Genomic DNA, 18,903 nt, shown 5'->3' with positions numbered 1-18,903 from the left:
ACACTGGCCCACAACTTAATGGTCTTAGGTTAAATTTCCAAGATGCAGGTCAATTTCAAGTTTTAAGTTCTTTTTTTTTGCTGTATCTTGACCGGTACACCCTGGAGTAATTTAAACTGATTAAGAAATAATAACTAACCTCCACAATCCTGTCGTTGACCTGTATCTTGCCGCAGAGGTCGGCGGAGCTGCCCTCGCTGATGCTTTTTACGAAGATGCCACTCAGCTCCTCTGAAACAAAAGAGGTATTAAGTTAAATTAATTTATGTGTTCCCTCATCTATCTATCTTATAAGTATATTATGTCGGAAATATAAAACTCAAAGGTGACTGACTGACATAGTGATCTATCAACGCACAGCCCAAACCACTGGACGGATCGGGTTGAAATTAGACATGCAGATAGACGTTATGACGTAGGCATCCGCTAAGAAAGGATTTTACGAAACTCCACCCCTAAGGGGGTAAAACGGGATTCACGCGTACGTGTCGCGGGCGGCTGTTAGTTGTCCTATAAGGTTGTTACCAATATGGGACACTAGTAGGATACTAGTGTCTTTCAGACGTCGTCGGCTTGCCAGCGCCCGCGCATCGTCGACGTAACGCTCGAAAGACGCTGGAGCCCATATACTGGCATGGCACTTTCTATAAGATCAGTCAAAACGATAGCAGTCTGAACTCGGCTGCTATTGGTAAAAGTTATGTTTTATATGAAAAGTTTTCTATTTCGAGACCTAAAAGCTACTTGTCAGGTCTAAGTACCTATACCGAATTTCACACTAATGATTCAGCTTGTAACGAGTAATCAGACTAACGTTCGTAGTTATTTGAAAACAACAATGAAAATTCAATTAAATCTCAAACTTATACCTAACAAGACCCTATGCTTGAGTTTCAATCAAGTCTACGATTCATTTCCTAATACGAACCTAAAATGTAAGTTGTTTTCGCATTATCAACATTAATACCTAAGGAGTAAATATCCAATTTAACCACTCGAGCTGAAAGTTTACTTCTTGTTTGAAGCGGAATTTCAAACTTCACTTCTAAATATAACCGCGCAATTTATAAAAGAAACAATATAGACACGTCACCAACTTATTTTCCAGAAACCATTCCGCTGGAGTATATTGGAAAAGTTTGCAAATACGCCGCCACAAATAAAGAGGCTGTGGTAGGTTTACTACAACGAAGCCCTGGACTCTAAGTTAGCTTTTGTAAAAGTTTCGCTGTTTGTATATCAAGAAGTGTCCCTAGGTGGACTGACGATCTGGTGAGGGACACGAGAAGAACCTGGATACGGGCAGCGCAAGACCGGTCATTATGGAAATCCTTGGGGTAGGTAATTTGTCCAGAAGTAGACGTTATTTGGCTGAAACGAACGACCGAATGTCAAGTTACGTTTATGGAGTCTGAAAGAAAAAAAACTTTCTAAAGCTCTGTAATGCAATGAAAGAAGACTAACTTGTAGATAGTGAAAATAATCAAGACATAAGCTAAGATAAAAGATTGTTATTGGTTACGTTGTCGTAAATACAGTGGTCCAACTGTATCTTTTCCTGTATATTTTATACCGCGAAAGATTTTATTGGGTCTTATTGCTTGTTACTAGTTCTCTATCGTCGCTAGAATAGCTATGGCAAGCAGCTATAATGTACGAGTATATCATTATACGAACCTCCTTAGAATTGGTTTAAAAAAATCGCATTCAGATCTATACATTCTATACTTATCTATACTTAATATTATAAATGAGAAAGTAACTCTATCTGTCTCGCTTTCACGCTTAAACCACTGAACCGATTTTGATGAAATTTGGCATAAAGATAGTTTGAGTCCCGGGAAAGGACATAGGATAGTTTTTATCCCGGTTTTTTGAAACAAGGACGAGCGCGATAAAGTTTTTCGGTGACAGACAAAATTCCACGCGGGCGAAGCCTCAGGCAGAAAGCTAGTGGTTTTATAAATGTAGCTATAATACTTGTANAATCACCCTAATTATTGACACCTAGCTCACGAGATAGGCTAAAATTATAATAATTGTACAGTGTGTCTGGTCACCAGTGTCCGACCCGTTAAGGCGCAGTAATATGATCAATTTAATCGACAAATCCAGTATTAAAAAATGACAGCTATTTTAATTTTTTTAGTTTCTGAGTCCGGATGGATTCATTTATTTACCAAATCTACCGATGTACAGGACCTATGAGTATAAAAGTGATTCGTTCGACAGCTGAAAAAGTAAGCAATACGTTGTCATCAAAAGCTTCCTTTTTGATTTTTCAATGTTACAAAAAACTAGAAAGTTTTACATTTTTAGATGCACTAAGTCATTACCTAAAAACTGATATACCTTGGCTTTAAATCAACTAGTCTAGGTGCTAGCTACACAGGAGATGCAGCGGTGAAAAGGAGAGGTGGGAATAGTCCCGTAACTTCTACCTCACAGCTATTANGTGAAAAAGACTATAATAAAATAAAACATTTCAGCCACAGGACGTCCACTGCTGAACATAGGCCTCCCCCAATGACTTCCACGTCTCATGCTGCGTTTTCTGGTATTTAAAAAAGTTAATACTGAATTCATACGCACCACGCTAAAACTATATTTGGCCAGAGAAGTGACGGAGGGAGAGGGGGGCGCGAGGGGGGAACGGCGCCCGTCCTGCGCTGCTAAAGCCTTCTGAAGCTTCTCAAACCCCGCCCCACGTAAGTACCTGGAAGGATAGAATGGAATCATCATCATCATACACATAGCAACCTCAAATATGTGGTGATTTTATTATCTTTTTTGGTTATGACAAGAAATGATACTTAATGTTAATTTGTTAAGGGAGAGCGACTCCTTCTGTTACAGGTGCCATTGCACTTACAAGAAAGAGTCCACCTCAAATTATATTCTATTCATTGTTGTTGTTAACAAAATCAAGATTTTTCATTTTTTCATCATCATTTCAGCCATAGGACGTCCACTGCTGAACATAGGCCTCCCCCAATGATTTCCACAATATCCGGTTGGTGGCAGCCTGTATCCAGCGCTTTCCCGCTTCCTTTATGAGGTCGTCAGTCCATTACGGCAGCGAAAAGGTCCGCGTCTCAGCTTGTGTTGTGTGACGTACACAGGATACTTGCTGATGTACGGTTCGAGGTTTTATTCCCGAACGGTTAGTCAGAGACAGATAAAACATTAAGGGCCTCAGCAGATAATAATATGCTACTTTTAGCATCAGCGATAAGTGATTTTGCGACTGTATCGATGCAGCATCGATTTCGCGACCTCATGCGTTCGTATGCGGTATTGGAATCGCGCGTTTTAGCGACGGCTTCCGAAAAGTGGCTAATTCGCCGATCACCGACACTAAAAGCACCTGTGGCTACTAGAGAAATTCTGCAGAATCACATCACGTACATAAAACATAACTATAATCCTACGAGTACAAACATTTTTTATGCCATACCGTAATGCTTTTAGCCGCACCACCGGCCCCTTTGCGTCTCTTAGTAACGCCACAGCTCTATGGTTCGTCACCCCGTGCAGGGAAACCCCGTCCACCTATAAACAAATAAATATAAGAAATATCTTATTTCAAGAAAGAACTTAGAGGTAGGTATTCGGAAAAAAATATGCTCGGGCTAGTGAGGCAAAATTTGCCTCTAGTATGATCATATTGACCTTTCTGTGGCTTGCTGCTACGATCTACGATTCTCACACTCACTCAGAACAAAATATCCGTGCTTTTAAGCGATTTTGTGAAAAATAATGTTGGCAGGTAGTTGCTAATTGCTCATAAGATAGCCCCCCTTAATTTAATTTATTGTCCGTGGTGCATAATCTTTTCTTAAAGGTTTTAAACCTTTGTTTGTCACCTGTCATCCGCTTTGCAATGGAGGGAAGTCGAACCTTAATTTCGAACTCCTCCTATGTTCTTCTGATTAATTTCGTTGCGGGTCCAATGACAGTTTAACTTTCCCCGGGGACAAACTTAACCTTCATTGGTTGGGTTTTTGTGGCGGTCAAGCTGTAGATCCTGGCTACACAGGAGTTGCAGTGGTGGGAACGAGAGGTGGGAATAGTCCCGTCTTTTTCACTCAGAACAACTTAACGAATTTTTATATCATAAAATATACCTACATATTTACTCACACTAATACACGGATGTTTCTACAAGACTAAACATTTGATTTCTCAAACCCTATGTTACGTTATGGAAGCCATAAACGTATTGAGTACATCTTGGGATTCAAACACATAACTGTACGGGTTATCACGTTCAAATCTTAGCTACATTTCGAAATCTAGTACCTTGACCTAAAAAGCCCAATTAAACCGAGTCACGTAGCAAGTTCATCTAAAATTGCAACGTCTAAACTCTAAAATTGGCGACGCAACGAGCTTGCTAGTAAATAAGCGTCAGAGTGGAGTAGAACAATACGTGAGAGCGCGGGGCGGCGCTATTCAAATTGGAGGTAGCGACAGCAGAAGAATGAAGTTAAATGCAACAAAAATATCACAATGCAACGTTTTCCACAAGTTTTTGGTATTATGTGGAATTAATTATTACTTCGAAGAAACATAGTACACACATAATTTCAGTAAGTACAACTAAACCAGTATGTCACTGCATTAATTTCTAGAAGTGGTTTTATCTCTGTTGACGCAGAGGCATTGCATTCGATTCAATAGTGTTAAAAACAAATTTTTGTTTTTCTAGTTGGGTTAAGGCATTGCAGGCTTAAATAAAACTGATTGTCCAAAAAATACGAAAAATAGAGCAATTTTAGCTATCAGCATCACCTATGATCAGATCATTCAGTCTTCACTGCAGGAATATTATGTCTCTCTCCAATTTACCAGAGGAAAATGAAAGATTTGGTAAGGTATTGTTACAGAGCCATGTATTGGTAAATGTTTAAAACTTGATAACAATGAAAACAGAGTTTCATTAATAGATAAAACCATAAGCTAAGACTTGTTCTGCTGTCGGTACATCGAAGAGGCAGTATAGTAGTAGGTAGTGCATCTCGCCCAATCACGCATTCAGGGCGCACTTGTTTGCAGAGTGACCGAATTGTGCTGCGACATGTCCAGTTCGTTTACATGTTGCCCGGTCAATAGGCTTCGAATAATGGAAACTGTACACTATAGTTAATCAACAATACAGAGACGCTAGAATACTCGTATGTTTAACCAAAACATAATAATGTTGTGTTTACCAATCAAATGATAAGAAAGAACAATACGTGTTTGCTTACGTGAAATAGCAGTGAAAAGTAATCCTAGTTTTGGAGAAAGTAACCAAACTTTTTAAAAACCTATGGTCCTAGTCTCAATCTTGTAACCTTTAAAAAAGAAAAATGTTGCTCAGTAACCTAACTCTTTCTGATAATAAAAACGTTGTATTAATTTTTAGTATCTTTTTATTTATAAACTTAAAGAGCAACAAGATTTGTTGTACTAAATTGACATCTGTTCAGTATGAGGCCACACTCGTAGCTATTAAGATTTTTGCATTTTACGCTGGCTCACATCTTGAAATACAAACAAATAGTGTCAGGTTCAATACCACCAGATGCAGGTCGATTTGAAGCTTAGTTTTTTTTTTGTTGTTACCTACCTACGCTGGGAACCGGGAACACCCGGGAATAATGTTAAATGATAAATCAATAATAACTAACCTCTACAATCCTGTCGTTGACCTGTATCTTGCCGCAGAGGTCGGCGGAGCTGCCCTCGCTGATGCTTTTTACGAAGATGCCACTCAGCTCCTCTGAAACAACAAACAAAAAAGTTATTAAGTTAAATTAATTGATGTGATTCCCTCATTGTCCTATAAGGTATAACCAATAGGGACCTCCACACTTCTTGGCGTCTTTCAGGCGATATTTTCTTGCTAGCGCCCGCGCAGCGTCGACGTAATGCTCGAAAGACGCTGGAGCCCATATTAGCATGACATTTTCTTATAAGATCAGTCAAAACGACAGCAGGCTGAACTTGGCTGCTATTGGTAAAAGTTATGTTTTATATGAAAAGTTTTCTATTCCAAGACCTAAGAGCTACTTGTCAGGTCTAAGTACCTATACCTACCGAATTTCACACTAATGGTTCAGCTTGTAACCAGAAATCAGACTAACGTTCGTAGTTATTCAAGACCCTATGCTTGAGCTTCAATCAAATCCTAAGGCCCAGAACACACGATAAAACGCGATTGCAACGAAACTGCAACTTCTAGTTACTTTTTAAACAGGTTTTTTCAAACCGGTTTCAAACTGGTCGCGTCATGAGGTGTGGTCTCTCAACGGAATCTATGGCAGAAACTTAGATGCAACTCAAAGTAACTAGAAGTTGCAGTTTCGTTACAATTGCGTTTCACCGTGTGTTCTGGGCCTAAGTGTCTACGATTCATTTCCTAATATCAACCTAAAATGTACATTTCTTTTGCATTATCAACATTAATACCTACAGAGTAAAGATCAAATTTAACCACTCAAGCTGAAAGTTTACTTCTTGTTTGAAGCGGAATTTCAAACTTCACTTCTAAATATAAACGCGCAATTTATAAAAGAAACAAAACAATAAAGACACGTCACCAACTTATTTTCCAGAAACCATTCCGCTGGAGTATATTGGAAAAGTTTGCAAATACGCCGCCACAAATAAAGAAGGTGTGGTAGGTTCACTACAACGAAGGCCCGTAACCTTATTCACGTAACAAAACTTCAACGACAACAAATCGCTGAGTTGCGATCCTATCGATTAATCGTTTATCAAAATGACCTTTGTGAATACGGATTTAGAACCGTTTTTCAATAGGACGACTTCCAAACGTCAACGAGATTTCGACTGTGTCAAAATCATTGAGTTATAATGTACTACGTACTAGAGAAGACATGTCAAGTAGACTGTTTCTGGCACGCAAATAGGTCCAGGGACCGAAATTCAATTAGTATGTGCTCANGAGCTGCCAAGCGAATTACTAAGAAAATGGTGTACTTACCGTGATAGTTTGAGTGCATTGAAGAATGTGATAATCCCGCGCTGGTTATACACAAAAACTTCTGATAAACAAGTTCAATTCAATAGTTTCGAATGCGTCAAAAACAGATTATGCAGCTGTAGTGTATATTATGGTAGAAGATGCCGAAGGTAACTAAATAAACTGGGGACGTGATTTTGATCAAAGTAGATGGCATGCCTCCTGGCAGGTGGTTGTTGGGTAGAGTCGAGCAGAAACATCCTGGCCCTGATCAGATCACCCGAGTGGTTACTGTTCGCACACAAAATTCTTTGATCAAAAGACCTGTGTTCAAAATTTGTGTGCTTCCATTAGCGGAATAATTAATTATTGTAATTTTAAGTCGAAATGTAAAGATGATGTGTATGTTAAAATTACTTTAATTCTTATGATTAATATTTTGTTGTAGCAATCCTCTCAAAACTTTGTTTAGTTGAAGTTAAATTTTTATTATTAATTTTTTAATCAGAATGAGTAAGTATGTTTTAGTTAAGAGTATGTGCTACGTAAACTATTTAGTAGTATTTGTTACTATTATGCCTGCTGAAGGCAAGGAAGTTTATTTTGGTTAAGCTTATCGTGTACATAGTTAACTTTAACTTTGAATTGTATAGTATGGATTAAAATTTTGTTTGTTTCTTGTTTTGTTTAACTAAGTAAAGGACATTCTGCAATTATGTCCTTTAGCGGGCGGAAATGTACAGGTCCGTCTTGATGACCTATAAGTATTGAATACAATTTTGAGGTTGCATACCAAACTCATTGGCCGCGCGCCTGGCCGGTTAGAAAATACTTTTTACTTTTTTGCGTTTTTTCATCGATTGTCACTTTTCTTTTTTGTCTTGAATTTTCTACCAAAACGAAATGTAATTTATTTTATTTGAAGCAATATAATTTTACATTTTACATATAACAAAGCCTTTCAATTAATAAATATCCCTCGTAGTAAAAGACGTAAATTTCGTTCACGAGTGTAGGTATCATTAATACAAACTGCACTTTGAATTGATTTAAGAAATCGTATTCAGATTTATACAAAAACTTAACAAATCTTATTTTGTCTCCACACCTTAACCGTTACATAGTCGTACACAAGTTTTTATGGGAAACTCATAATGTTCCATATTTATTTATTTATTGCAATAAAATACATGTAGGTACATTAAGAAACTTAAAACTAGGTAACTTAGGTATTATGCACACCCGGTTGGGTATATTTTAGATTGAATAGATACATTAATATCTATGCTTCCGATATGAAATTTAGTGTAATACCGTAGAAGGGTCGTGCACCTGTTACCTAATACGAGTTATCTACTGCAAAATACGTGAACAAAATGCTTTATCGTTCCTATTAAACTACAGGGTTATACAGGGTGTTAGGTAAATGGGTATATGAGCCGACACTAGACCATGTTAACATGGGCATATAAATGGTATAGTGAAGTCAGAAAGGACATTGGGAACTTTAATATGAGAAAATGCCCCACGGCGGATAAAGATGAAACGTATTTTATTTCAAAGCTTTATACTTGTAGGTATATTCACTTAAAGCGCTATATTGTGAGATATGGGAATTCTGAGATATGACGAGTCTAAGTTGAAAATATATTTGTCTAAAATGATTTGATATTTTTACATGTTATGTTGTTTGGCATTGCAGAGTAACCAATAAAAGTAAATAAAATAATAAAAATAAATAAAAAATATAAATAAATAAAATATTATAAATACTATTTCTCAAAAATTAATATTAGACAACATCTCATATATTACTCCAACCCAAAATAAGTAGCTAAGGCATTTGTGTTATGGAAATCGGGAACGACGAACCACAACACATCCAAACCAGAGACAATGTGAAAAGATCGTTTTCTATATTGTCCCGGCCGGGAATCGAACCCAGGACCTCAGGATTGGCCCGGCACACCTTGAAAACCGGTGTGTGCGCCTCTCCGCCACGGAGGTCGTCAAAAATGTTACCTAAATGTAAAATAAAATAAAGTATTAAAACTTCATTTTCTCAATATTCCCATATAAGAGAGAAAAAAAAATGCACGGAAATTCATTGGATATTAGTATGTATCATCTGTGATAGGTTTCGTTTGTGTCCGCTACTTTTCGAAAAGTGGGGCAAAAAGTTCCCAATGTCATTTNNNNATTTGATGTCATCATTTTATTTTTTTATTTTATTGCCCATGTTAACATGGGCTAGTGTCGGCTCATATACCCATTTACCTAACACCCTGTATACTACTCGAATAAAACAATTCCATTTTAATATAGGACTAATATTATTAATTCTCATGTTGATTTCCTCATACTAAAAGGTTGATTTCTGGCGAATATTTGAATGAAAGAGTTTTTTGGAAAATTTTATTTCCCTGGGAAAAGTTGCATTTGAGCAGTAGAATCAATCCTTTTACTAATGAATCATCATGTATGTGTTAAAAAGTTTTTCGGCAAAGTTTATACGGGCAAAGCCGCGCCACTAAGTAGATCTAAAAACTTAGTTCAAACAACCACCAAAAACTAAGTAATCGCCTCCCAAACTTAATCAAACCGGCGAATCTCCATGACAAAGCTGCCATCTTTAATTCAACGTAAACTCGGGGAAATCTCCCCATTTCCCACGATCCCAGCTTTTGGGGAAAAACTGTAATAAAGGCGACGAACTTTCGACAAAAGCTTCAGGATTATTAAGCGGAGATGTAGTCACTTCTACTTTGGACCGTAACGAAATTGCGGGACGGGACAAGCTACACGTCTTATTAGATGTACAATATGGAACAGGGTGGAATTTTGTAATGCCACCTGGGAAAGTACCATTAATACTGTAGATAGAACATTTTACTCAAAGAAAACACTCCTTTATTTTTGAAAAGAAAGAGAACTACATTCAAAGATTTTTGAATTTTTTTTTCGAAAATTCACTACCATACCATACAATAGTCTGTAAATAATTAAAATAATTTAATGGTTTTCCTTACCGGAAAACGCAGCGTGAGACGTCTACCTACAAGGTGACCGACGACATCGTAAAGGTAGCAGGGAAACGCTGGACGCAGGCCGCTACCAATCGATCAACATGGAAAACATTGGGGGAGGCCTATGTTCAGCAGTGGACGTCCTATGGCTGAAATGATGATGATGATGATGATGGTTTTCCTTTCATTTAATTTATCAAATTTGTTGGAGAGATTTCATCCATAAACTTAACCCTAACGATCTATGTAATAAAAATACAGGTGTAATTTTTAAAAGATTTTAGTTGGTTCGAATCCCGGGTGTGGCATGCAATTTTTTGGAAATCTTTGAATGCAGTTCTATTTCTTTTCAAAAATAAAGGAATGTTTTCTTTGAGTACAATTTTCTATCTACAGTATTAAGAGTACTTTCCCTCCAGATTACAAAATTCCACCCTGTATACTCGTATATCGTGCGTTGACTTGAGACAGGGTTCCAGAATATTGAGCAAAATAGTGGAACTGCGATCTTGTTTCACTGCTTTATTGGCTTTATACGAGTAAGCTTTCTTATTATATTTTTTAATCAAGTGAGTGTAGCAAAGTGCGCAATTAACCTCAATCTCATCTGCTAGTGTGGATGCAGCAGACTGCATCTATGTATGTACGTTAAGTGCCACTCTAAACAGTGATACATAAGTAATTTTATTAATTAATACGTGACTACGACCGCTTTGCCAAGATCAAAACAAATTAGAAGAAGAAGAATTAAGAAGAAATTACTTCATATACCTTATTTATTTTTTTATTGTTACATTATTTAGCCGTTACATCTTTGATTTAAATAATGTCTTAAATCCTTTTATTAAGCTTCAATTGTTTTATTAATATGCTAAGATAAAAAGAAAAATATAATTTCTTTATTGTTGAACATGATTCCATTTGTAATGATAGAGTAAACGAGTTGTGTACTTTGTTACTTACGAGTATGTAGTGATAATTTGTGTGGACGAATGCAACCTCTATTTCAATTAGTGTTTTAATTCTTTGGACACGCGCGGCCAAAATGGCGACCGCCTACAAACAAACGTGGCTACGTTGATTAAAACAAACACTGTACGAGTTGAAATTAAAAATCTCAAGCTCTTTCACAGGCTTCGTAAATAAGCATTGCTCGTCTAGTACATAATAGATTTAATTTTGTTATTGCAATACGTTTATCCAAACAACTTTTGAACTTTGGTAAAAGTATTTTTTTTTTTTGTTTTTGACAAAAAAACTTTGAGAAGTAATTTTCACAAATCGCGCCTATTACAACTATGATGACATAGTGCTTAGCTTGGTGTGTTGACCTCTGTATTTTTAAAATTCTTCAAACTAAAAAGACACCTATGAACCGATTGATTGATTGACTTTGTAGATTCCTCTTACAGAATAAAACGACTCTACAGCAGAATAAAAAATAATTCATCCCCACTTTACATGTAGGGGAGCTACTTACCCAAAAAAAAATTTTCTAAATTTTATTTTATTTTCAAAATTTTATGGGCGTGATTAATATACATCCCTGCACAAAATTACAGCTCTCTAGTGCCTATAGTTTCCAAGCAAAACCTCGGACGGACATGACGAAACTATAAATAAATAAATATCCTTGGACATTTTACACTGCGTTTTTAGTCCCAAACTAAGCAGAGCTTTTACTATGTGTACTAGACAACGGATATAAACAAACTTAAATACTTTTATTTTTGTAAATACATACTTATTATACATAGAAAACACCCAGTCCAATACAAACAAATATGTTCATGCACACAAATGTTTGTACTGTTCGGGAATCGAACCCGCTACCTCCGGAGTAATAGTCCGTTTCGAGGACTACGGAACCCTAAAATGCCTGTGAAGACTTCCCCCCATCGACCAGTCCTCAATTGCAACTCGTTTACCCCTGAAATGGAGGCTACATCAGCAATCAGCGTGTATCAACGTCAGGTGCCAGATTAATGTCGCTCGAGGTAATGACCAGGAAATACGCTAGGTCTGGAAATGGATAGGTTTAGGTAACGACTTGACAGGATGGAACTTGAGTGAGATTAGAGTTGACACCTAAGGCTAAGGTTTATTATGCAGGTTGCCTAGGACATAAACGGTGAAACGACAATGTGTATTTTTTTACTGCTTCAATCTTAACAAAATTTTCAGAATACTGGAATTAAACAGAGATCAAAGAAAATACACGCGTCCTATCATAAAACTTGTAATACTTAACGTGTAACACCTAGATACTTTAGCATACTACGTCTTCCGGCTCGTGGTCGCCACTCGAGAACTTTTCTGCCCCAACGGCCATCAGCTCTACGAGCTACGTACCCTGTCCACTGTCACTTGAAATTAGCATAGATTATGATGCGATGTGGATTCTGAAAATGTTTTTGCAATAATTAATGAACCAGATGAACCGTATACACCGGGTTACTATCCCTTTAATAAAAAATATCACATAACCCTCCTTTGCTTTGAGCGGTCGGGTAATAATATTGCGCGCAAAACGTACATCCGGTGAAATGAGCTACCAAAACCTTTGACTATCTTAGAATAAATTATTTGATTGAAGCCATGACAGACCACTGATCCTCTATCCAGAATTATTGAGCTGTAAAACGTGAAATGCTTTTGATGTACGATGTACCTATGTAAATTAATGTGTAATAGGTATAATATTCTTACCCTTGGTATGGTACATCAAACATAGTTTTAAGTTATTATCTACTACAGTTTGGATAATCAGCTGTAGGCACGTTGCTTATATCTTAGTTACATAGCTTTTTATTTTTTTATCGACAAACAACGCTACATTATGTTTAATATCACTACGACATCTTATCTAGTAGTCTGGTGTCCGATTTAAAAGACTGCAAATTAGGTTTCAGAAGAATACCTCCATTAAACCAACCAAATATGTTCCTTTCATTGCTATTCTTTAGTTATAACATACGACCTAACCTACCCCGTACTATATCTAAGCAACATAACTATCTTAACGCACTCAAGCAACGGGCTCTCGTCGCTTGCGCCACACTTTGTTTCGACCGCGGCTGTGGCGGCGGTTAATTTGACACCGGACAGATAGGCCCCTTCTAAAATTAACCCTCGTACTAGTCTACGAAATAGGAAGACGGTTTCAGACACAGTAACATACGAAGCGAGGTTTATTGGTAAAAGTAGTTTTAAGGAAAACCGTAAAACTGACTTGTTTGAGATAACAGGAGGAAACAAAGGGAATTATAATAGTAAAGATAATGTTTACTACTTATTATGTGTGAATTGAATCATTTTATGTTTCAACCATGCATAAAGGTGGTTAGTCTATCTTGATGTGATTCGTCAAAATTTTTGTAGAAAACATAAATGAGATTAAAATTCAAAATATTTATCAGAACAACAGTAAGTTTGGGTACTAAGATAAATATTAAGCACTAAAGGTATAATATTTTTCAGCCCGCTTCAAAATAAAACACAAACATCGCAATGAATTCGAAAAGGTCATGCTTACCCAAAATTTTATACCACCGTATTTATTCAGCACGGTTTTGACGAACTGTAACTAATTATAAAACAACATTCTGCTGAAACAAAACTTTTACATTTACCTTTAATCATTTATACACTGTGCCTAATCGAAAAAATAATTCTCTGGCTAGAAAAAGGTTGTTTCTGTACAAGACAGTGAGAATAATTACCTCAAACGTGTGCCTAGGGAGGTCTTTCGTATTACGAAACAAATTGAGGAAAACTAGTGATTCAGAACCATTAGAATGTTTTATGTACGAGGGTAGACTGGTTTCGTGCGATATTTATAGCTCGACCTGAATTGGTTCGGTAATGTATAAAACCAGCAGTGGAACTTGCTGGAAATTAAGCTGAAAAAGTATTTTAGAACTTTTGAATTGAAGGAAAGATTACATAACATCATTATCACCAGGTTATTACAATATGCAGAAGCACGACTCTCTAATTTACCAGAGCCAAATGAATTTGGTGTACACCCTACACCAGGCTAAATGAATTGGGGAGGCTTTTAAGACAATATTTTTGATAAACAATTACAACAACACAAATAAATTGTAACCTGATTTGAGACAAATAAATACTTTCTATCTATCTACTTATGTACTCGGATGGTAATGATGGTAAACTCTACTACTAGAGACCATAAACGAACAAAAATCATAGAAATAGTAAAATATTGCTGACCGAACCCGACTTTGAACAAGTTTTTCCTCCAATCTCAGCGAAAATCCACAAACTACCAAGTCGCAGTTCTAAAAATACATTACAAGTTTCACCTCCAAAAATCCAATAACCTCAAGCAACTCCTCAAAGAGAGAAGTCGGCAGATTACGAGAGGGCTTGAGGGCCGACGCTTGTTATTTTTACAATCCCTCGCCTCTGAGGTGTTCGAAGATAAGCCCTTAACATCAGTGGAATGGACATGGATACGTAAGTTAAATACTGGTTGCTGGAGAAATAGACAATAAGCAAAGATAAGGTTGTAAGACAAAACTTATGTTTTTCTGGAGACAATTCAAACATTGTTTTTCTTACATTATGCTTTAAATTACGCTCGCGGCTTTATGACACGTTTAGTCGAATTATTATAGCAGCTATATGGGAAGGACTTTTATTGCACAATTTAGAAGCACTGGTCCATTTATTGTCCTGAAGCAGTGGTAGGGTTAATACTGGGACGTGTAGAAGTGCTTTTTAAAGCCTATTTGCAGAAATAAATGAGTTTTATGAGTTTTTTTTTAAATTCAAATCATTAATTTATTTCACAGAAATTACACGTTCATTAGATGTTAGTACATAATAAATATCGTTACAATTTTGAGCATACATATAAAATTAATAGTCTCTTAATAGATTATGTACCTAGTTCTGGATATTGTATTACAAAACATTGAGAACCGATTGTAATGTCGCATGTCAGAGTCAAGTCCTTAATTTTTTAAGGTTCCTATTCTTGAAGGAACTCTAAGGCGATTATCACACTGCGCCGCGCTCCGCCGCGGTACGCGGGACTACAGATTTAATCATTGTATGCAAGTACCTCAGTTTGTATAGAAAACACGAGCGGCACAACACACTGACAACGCGTCTGCGCGCGGGATTTTTTATATGAAATCACGCGGACCGCGGCGGAGCGCGGCGCAGTGTGATAATCGCCTAAGGTAAGGTTAACCTATTATTGAATAAAAAAGGAGCTTCAAATTATACTATTAAAATCATCTTCATCTCAATCAACTCCGCTCACCTCATTAGCAGAAAGCGCCTCAACACTCTGAGCTTTCAAGAAAGCTCCGCACAAAGGAAGTGGCGCTACAAACTACATACTCACTCAACTCGCAAATGTTAAACGCTGAAATTTGAAAAGCTTGCGCGCCGGATATGCATTTTATGAGGAAAGTTTCGTATAAATTATATTATATGCGAGTCGAAAATGAAGTTTTAATGCGTTTTTTTAGATTTTTTTTATGCAAGACAAGGCAGGTATTTGACCGCAATCGCACAGACCTGGTGTTAAGTGAGATGCAGTCTAGGATTTTTTTCATTAGATGTATGAATGTATTGTAACTTCCTACTTTTTTATATTTTTAAACCGGCAGACAGTGGTGACTGAGTTTGTTGCGGCGCTTCTTCTCAGCACTTGCCAAATGTTTGTCTCGAAGCGCTGGTAGGGCAAAAAAAGAATGAGACATGTATAGGCTCCTTAAGAGCATTTGACGATTTGCAAGTACTAATTTAATTAGTCTAAACAAATAAAGAAAATTTTGATTTTGATTTTGATTTTGAATGAATGTGATAATATAATATAATACTGCTACAGATAGTTTTTGAAACATTTCTGAGGGATGCTTACGGTTAGCAGAGCCTACTAAATTATGACGATGGGGGCAAGTAACACTTAACTATAGGATTTGAAGCCTAATGCTGAGTTTCACCACCTTTTTTAACCGTAACTATAACCTTAACCAGTGTTTTTGTATGGATTTTGACAGGTTTTCGACGTTTGTCAAAGTTAAAGTAAGATGGTGCAATCCAGCCTTAATGTTTAGTGTACATAAATTATAACATATTCAGTTACAACTCCTACTCCAATCCGCTTTTGCTGTGTTTACTTCCAACATAATCCTATTTACTTAGCAAACGAGTGTAGAGCAACATTTTAGGAGTTGATATTTTATTAAATGCCACGTAATATGCGGCGGGCGGGAGTCGGGACCGTCGCGCTGAAATCTTAAACAGACTACCACAGCTTAATTAGGAAAGCCAGCTCGTTGTGCTCGAATTAGCTTTTGGATTTAACTTACAGTAGTTAAGGAAAATCATGTGGATAATCCTGGCTGTACAGGATTTGCTGTAGTAGGAACAAGAGCAAGATTTAGCAATTTTATTTTACTTAAAAATGTCACAATATGAACTCTAGCCAAAAGCCAGCTCGTTGTGCACAAATTAGTTTTTGGATTTAACGTACCATAGCCAAGGAAAATCATGTGCGCTATAAATATGCCCTTCATTGCGCTTCTTTTAGCAACAGAGACTTTGGGTAACTTTATTTAGGTATAAAATTTTCCTATATTTCAACTATCTTCATTCTTCATTGCAACCACGAAATTATTTTAGCTAAGGCAAAAAGGCAGTTACGTCGAGGAAATGCTTTACACCACCTACCTTGACAACTATAATAATAATAATAAATATAATANAACATAATCATATTTACTTAGCAAACGAGTGTAGAGCAACATTTTAGGAGTTGATATTTTATTAAATGCCACGTAATATGCGGCGGGCGGGAGTCGGGACGGACGCGCTGAAATCTTAAACAGACTCTACCACAGCTTAAGTAGGAAAGCCAGCTCGTTGTGCACGAATTAGTTTTTGGATTTAACCACAGAATAATAATAAGTACTACGTACAGAAGTTATACTTCGCGAAGGTATTTTAAAAAATGTATGCTCAATTTCACTAACAATATGGAGTAATTTAGCCTGTCTCAAGAGTCAAGCACCATTTTGTTAACAAACGTCAGTGATCGGCACTGCGCCGAAGCTATAGGGCTGACTTCGGTAAAATGATGTGACGTGAGGTGTCAAACTGCGGAAAATGGCGGAGGAAATACATGATTTCGCATGAATTATCATGAATAATATTAACTACTTATTTACTTTTATTTTAACTTAAAAAAGTACATTCTGTGTTTTTATTATTATTTAGGCAGTTAAATACTGCACAGTATTTAGTACACTATTTTCTTTATTTTTTTCCACCATACACAAGAATACGCGTGCGTGAGTCAATGTTCGCTCGTATGTGAGGCCTTGTCGAATAGTATCCTGTAGGTGGGCCACCGTGCGTGTTTTGTTTTCGATGTAAACTCGCGGAGATGAACAGGCCTGATTTAACTAACATAGCCAAGGAAAATCATGTGCGCTATAAATATGCCCTTCATTGCGCTTCTTTTAGCAACAGAGACTCAGAATAACTTTATTTAGGTATTGAATTTTCCTATATTTCAACTGTATTCATTGCAACCACGAAATTATTTTAACTAAGGCAAAAAGGCAGTTACGTCGAGGAAATGCTTTACACCACCTACTTTGATAACTATCATGGGGATGAAGGATACATGAAATTGATAAAATTCATGAAACTGTAAACAGTAATTTGTAAAGAAAATATTATCACATTCACACCTTGCAATAAAATTAAGTAATAGGACAGCCACGCACTTGCTTATTAGGAGACATGTAAAGTGACATTCATAAGTGCCAAAATACAGGTCAAAATAAATAAAATATTTTTGATTTTGATTTTGATTATGTTAAGCATGGCTGCTCTCCTCAGGCTATGACAGTCACGTGTTTGTTTGATAACTACCCTCGGGGGCTTAGCCGTCGCGGCGGTCACTGGCTTATCTTGCTGGTTTATTAATAAAATCATTCTTCTACTTTTTTTAGACGCAGGTAGTTGGATAAGATCTTTTATTCATTGGACGGGAGTGCCCAACACAATTAACTTTTCTGGTTTGAATGAGAGTATTCTTATTACTTCTGTCTGATGGTTGGACTCTGAATTTTGAAAAAAAAAAAGTCAGAATATCCTAGGGAAGCTGATTTCGTTTTAGAAAACCAAAATTTGCCTGGATTTTCCAAACTCTTTGGAAAAACAGACAAGGTAGTGTGTTTACATGCATTTTAAAGTATTTGCAAGTAACGAGTCATAATGTATTTAATTTTCTTTACATGTTTATCTACTATATAAAAATAAGTCGGGTTTTCCTTCCTGACGCTATAACTCCAGAACGTACTAACCGATTTCCACGGTTTTGCATTCGTTGGAAATATTTCGGGCTCCGTGAGGTTTATAGCAAAGAAAATTGAGGAAAATTTAACAAACGAAATTCAACGCGGGCGAAGCCGTGGGCGGAAAAACAGTTTTCAATAGAATTAAATAAACCTACATAACATTTCTTGAATATACGCGGAATAACTAAAATCAGCATTAGAGAATCTCAGTCCCTTCTATCTGTGAAAACAAAGTTGTTAGCCATTCAGCTAGAAACTTCGTAAGAATTGGCCAGCAGCACCTCTGCTTCATGCGGTCGCCAACAGATCGCGCTGTATACTTTATACGCCGCGCTAACGCGTTAACCAATTCACTTACCTTGTTCGCACACGTATCCAGCCACGGTGATGCCGAGCCCGAGAGCGGAGTCCTTGCTGAGCTCCACCTGGTAGCTCAAAGTCTCCGGCTCGCCGGTCCCTCGCACCGCCATGTCCAGGGGTAACCTGGACACAATGGTGCTGGTAATAAGAGCTGTTTTTGGTTATTCATTTTGAGGACCAAAGATGTCTAAAA

At 37.0% G+C, this 18,903-nt stretch overlaps 1 protein-coding gene across 1 annotated transcript in view; it reads right to left on the bottom strand.

The window, feature by feature from the left end:
* The window catches only part of LOC114358894 (patj homolog), a 49,809-nt gene that overhangs the window by 18,472 nt on the left and 12,434 nt on the right, over positions 1 to 18,903 (bottom strand). The window contains exons 7-10 of the mRNA XM_028313056.1: positions 18,709 to 18,833; positions 5,676 to 5,767; positions 3,458 to 3,552; positions 2,593 to 2,716 (exon numbers count right to left, since the gene is read on the bottom strand). Of these exons, the coding sequence (XP_028168857.1) occupies positions 2,593 to 2,716; positions 3,458 to 3,552; positions 5,676 to 5,767; positions 18,709 to 18,833 (436 nt within the window). The remainder of the gene's footprint in view (positions 1 to 2,592; positions 2,717 to 3,457; positions 3,553 to 5,675; positions 5,768 to 18,708; positions 18,834 to 18,903) is intronic.

The sequence above is a fragment of the Ostrinia furnacalis genome, unplaced genomic scaffold (genome assembly GCF_004193835.3).
Source record: "Ostrinia furnacalis isolate ACB-3 unplaced genomic scaffold, ASM419383v2 OfSCF4144, whole genome shotgun sequence".
NCBI lineage: Eukaryota > Metazoa > Arthropoda > Insecta > Lepidoptera > Crambidae > Ostrinia > Ostrinia furnacalis.
This window is presented reverse-complemented; position numbering and strand designations above follow the sequence as displayed.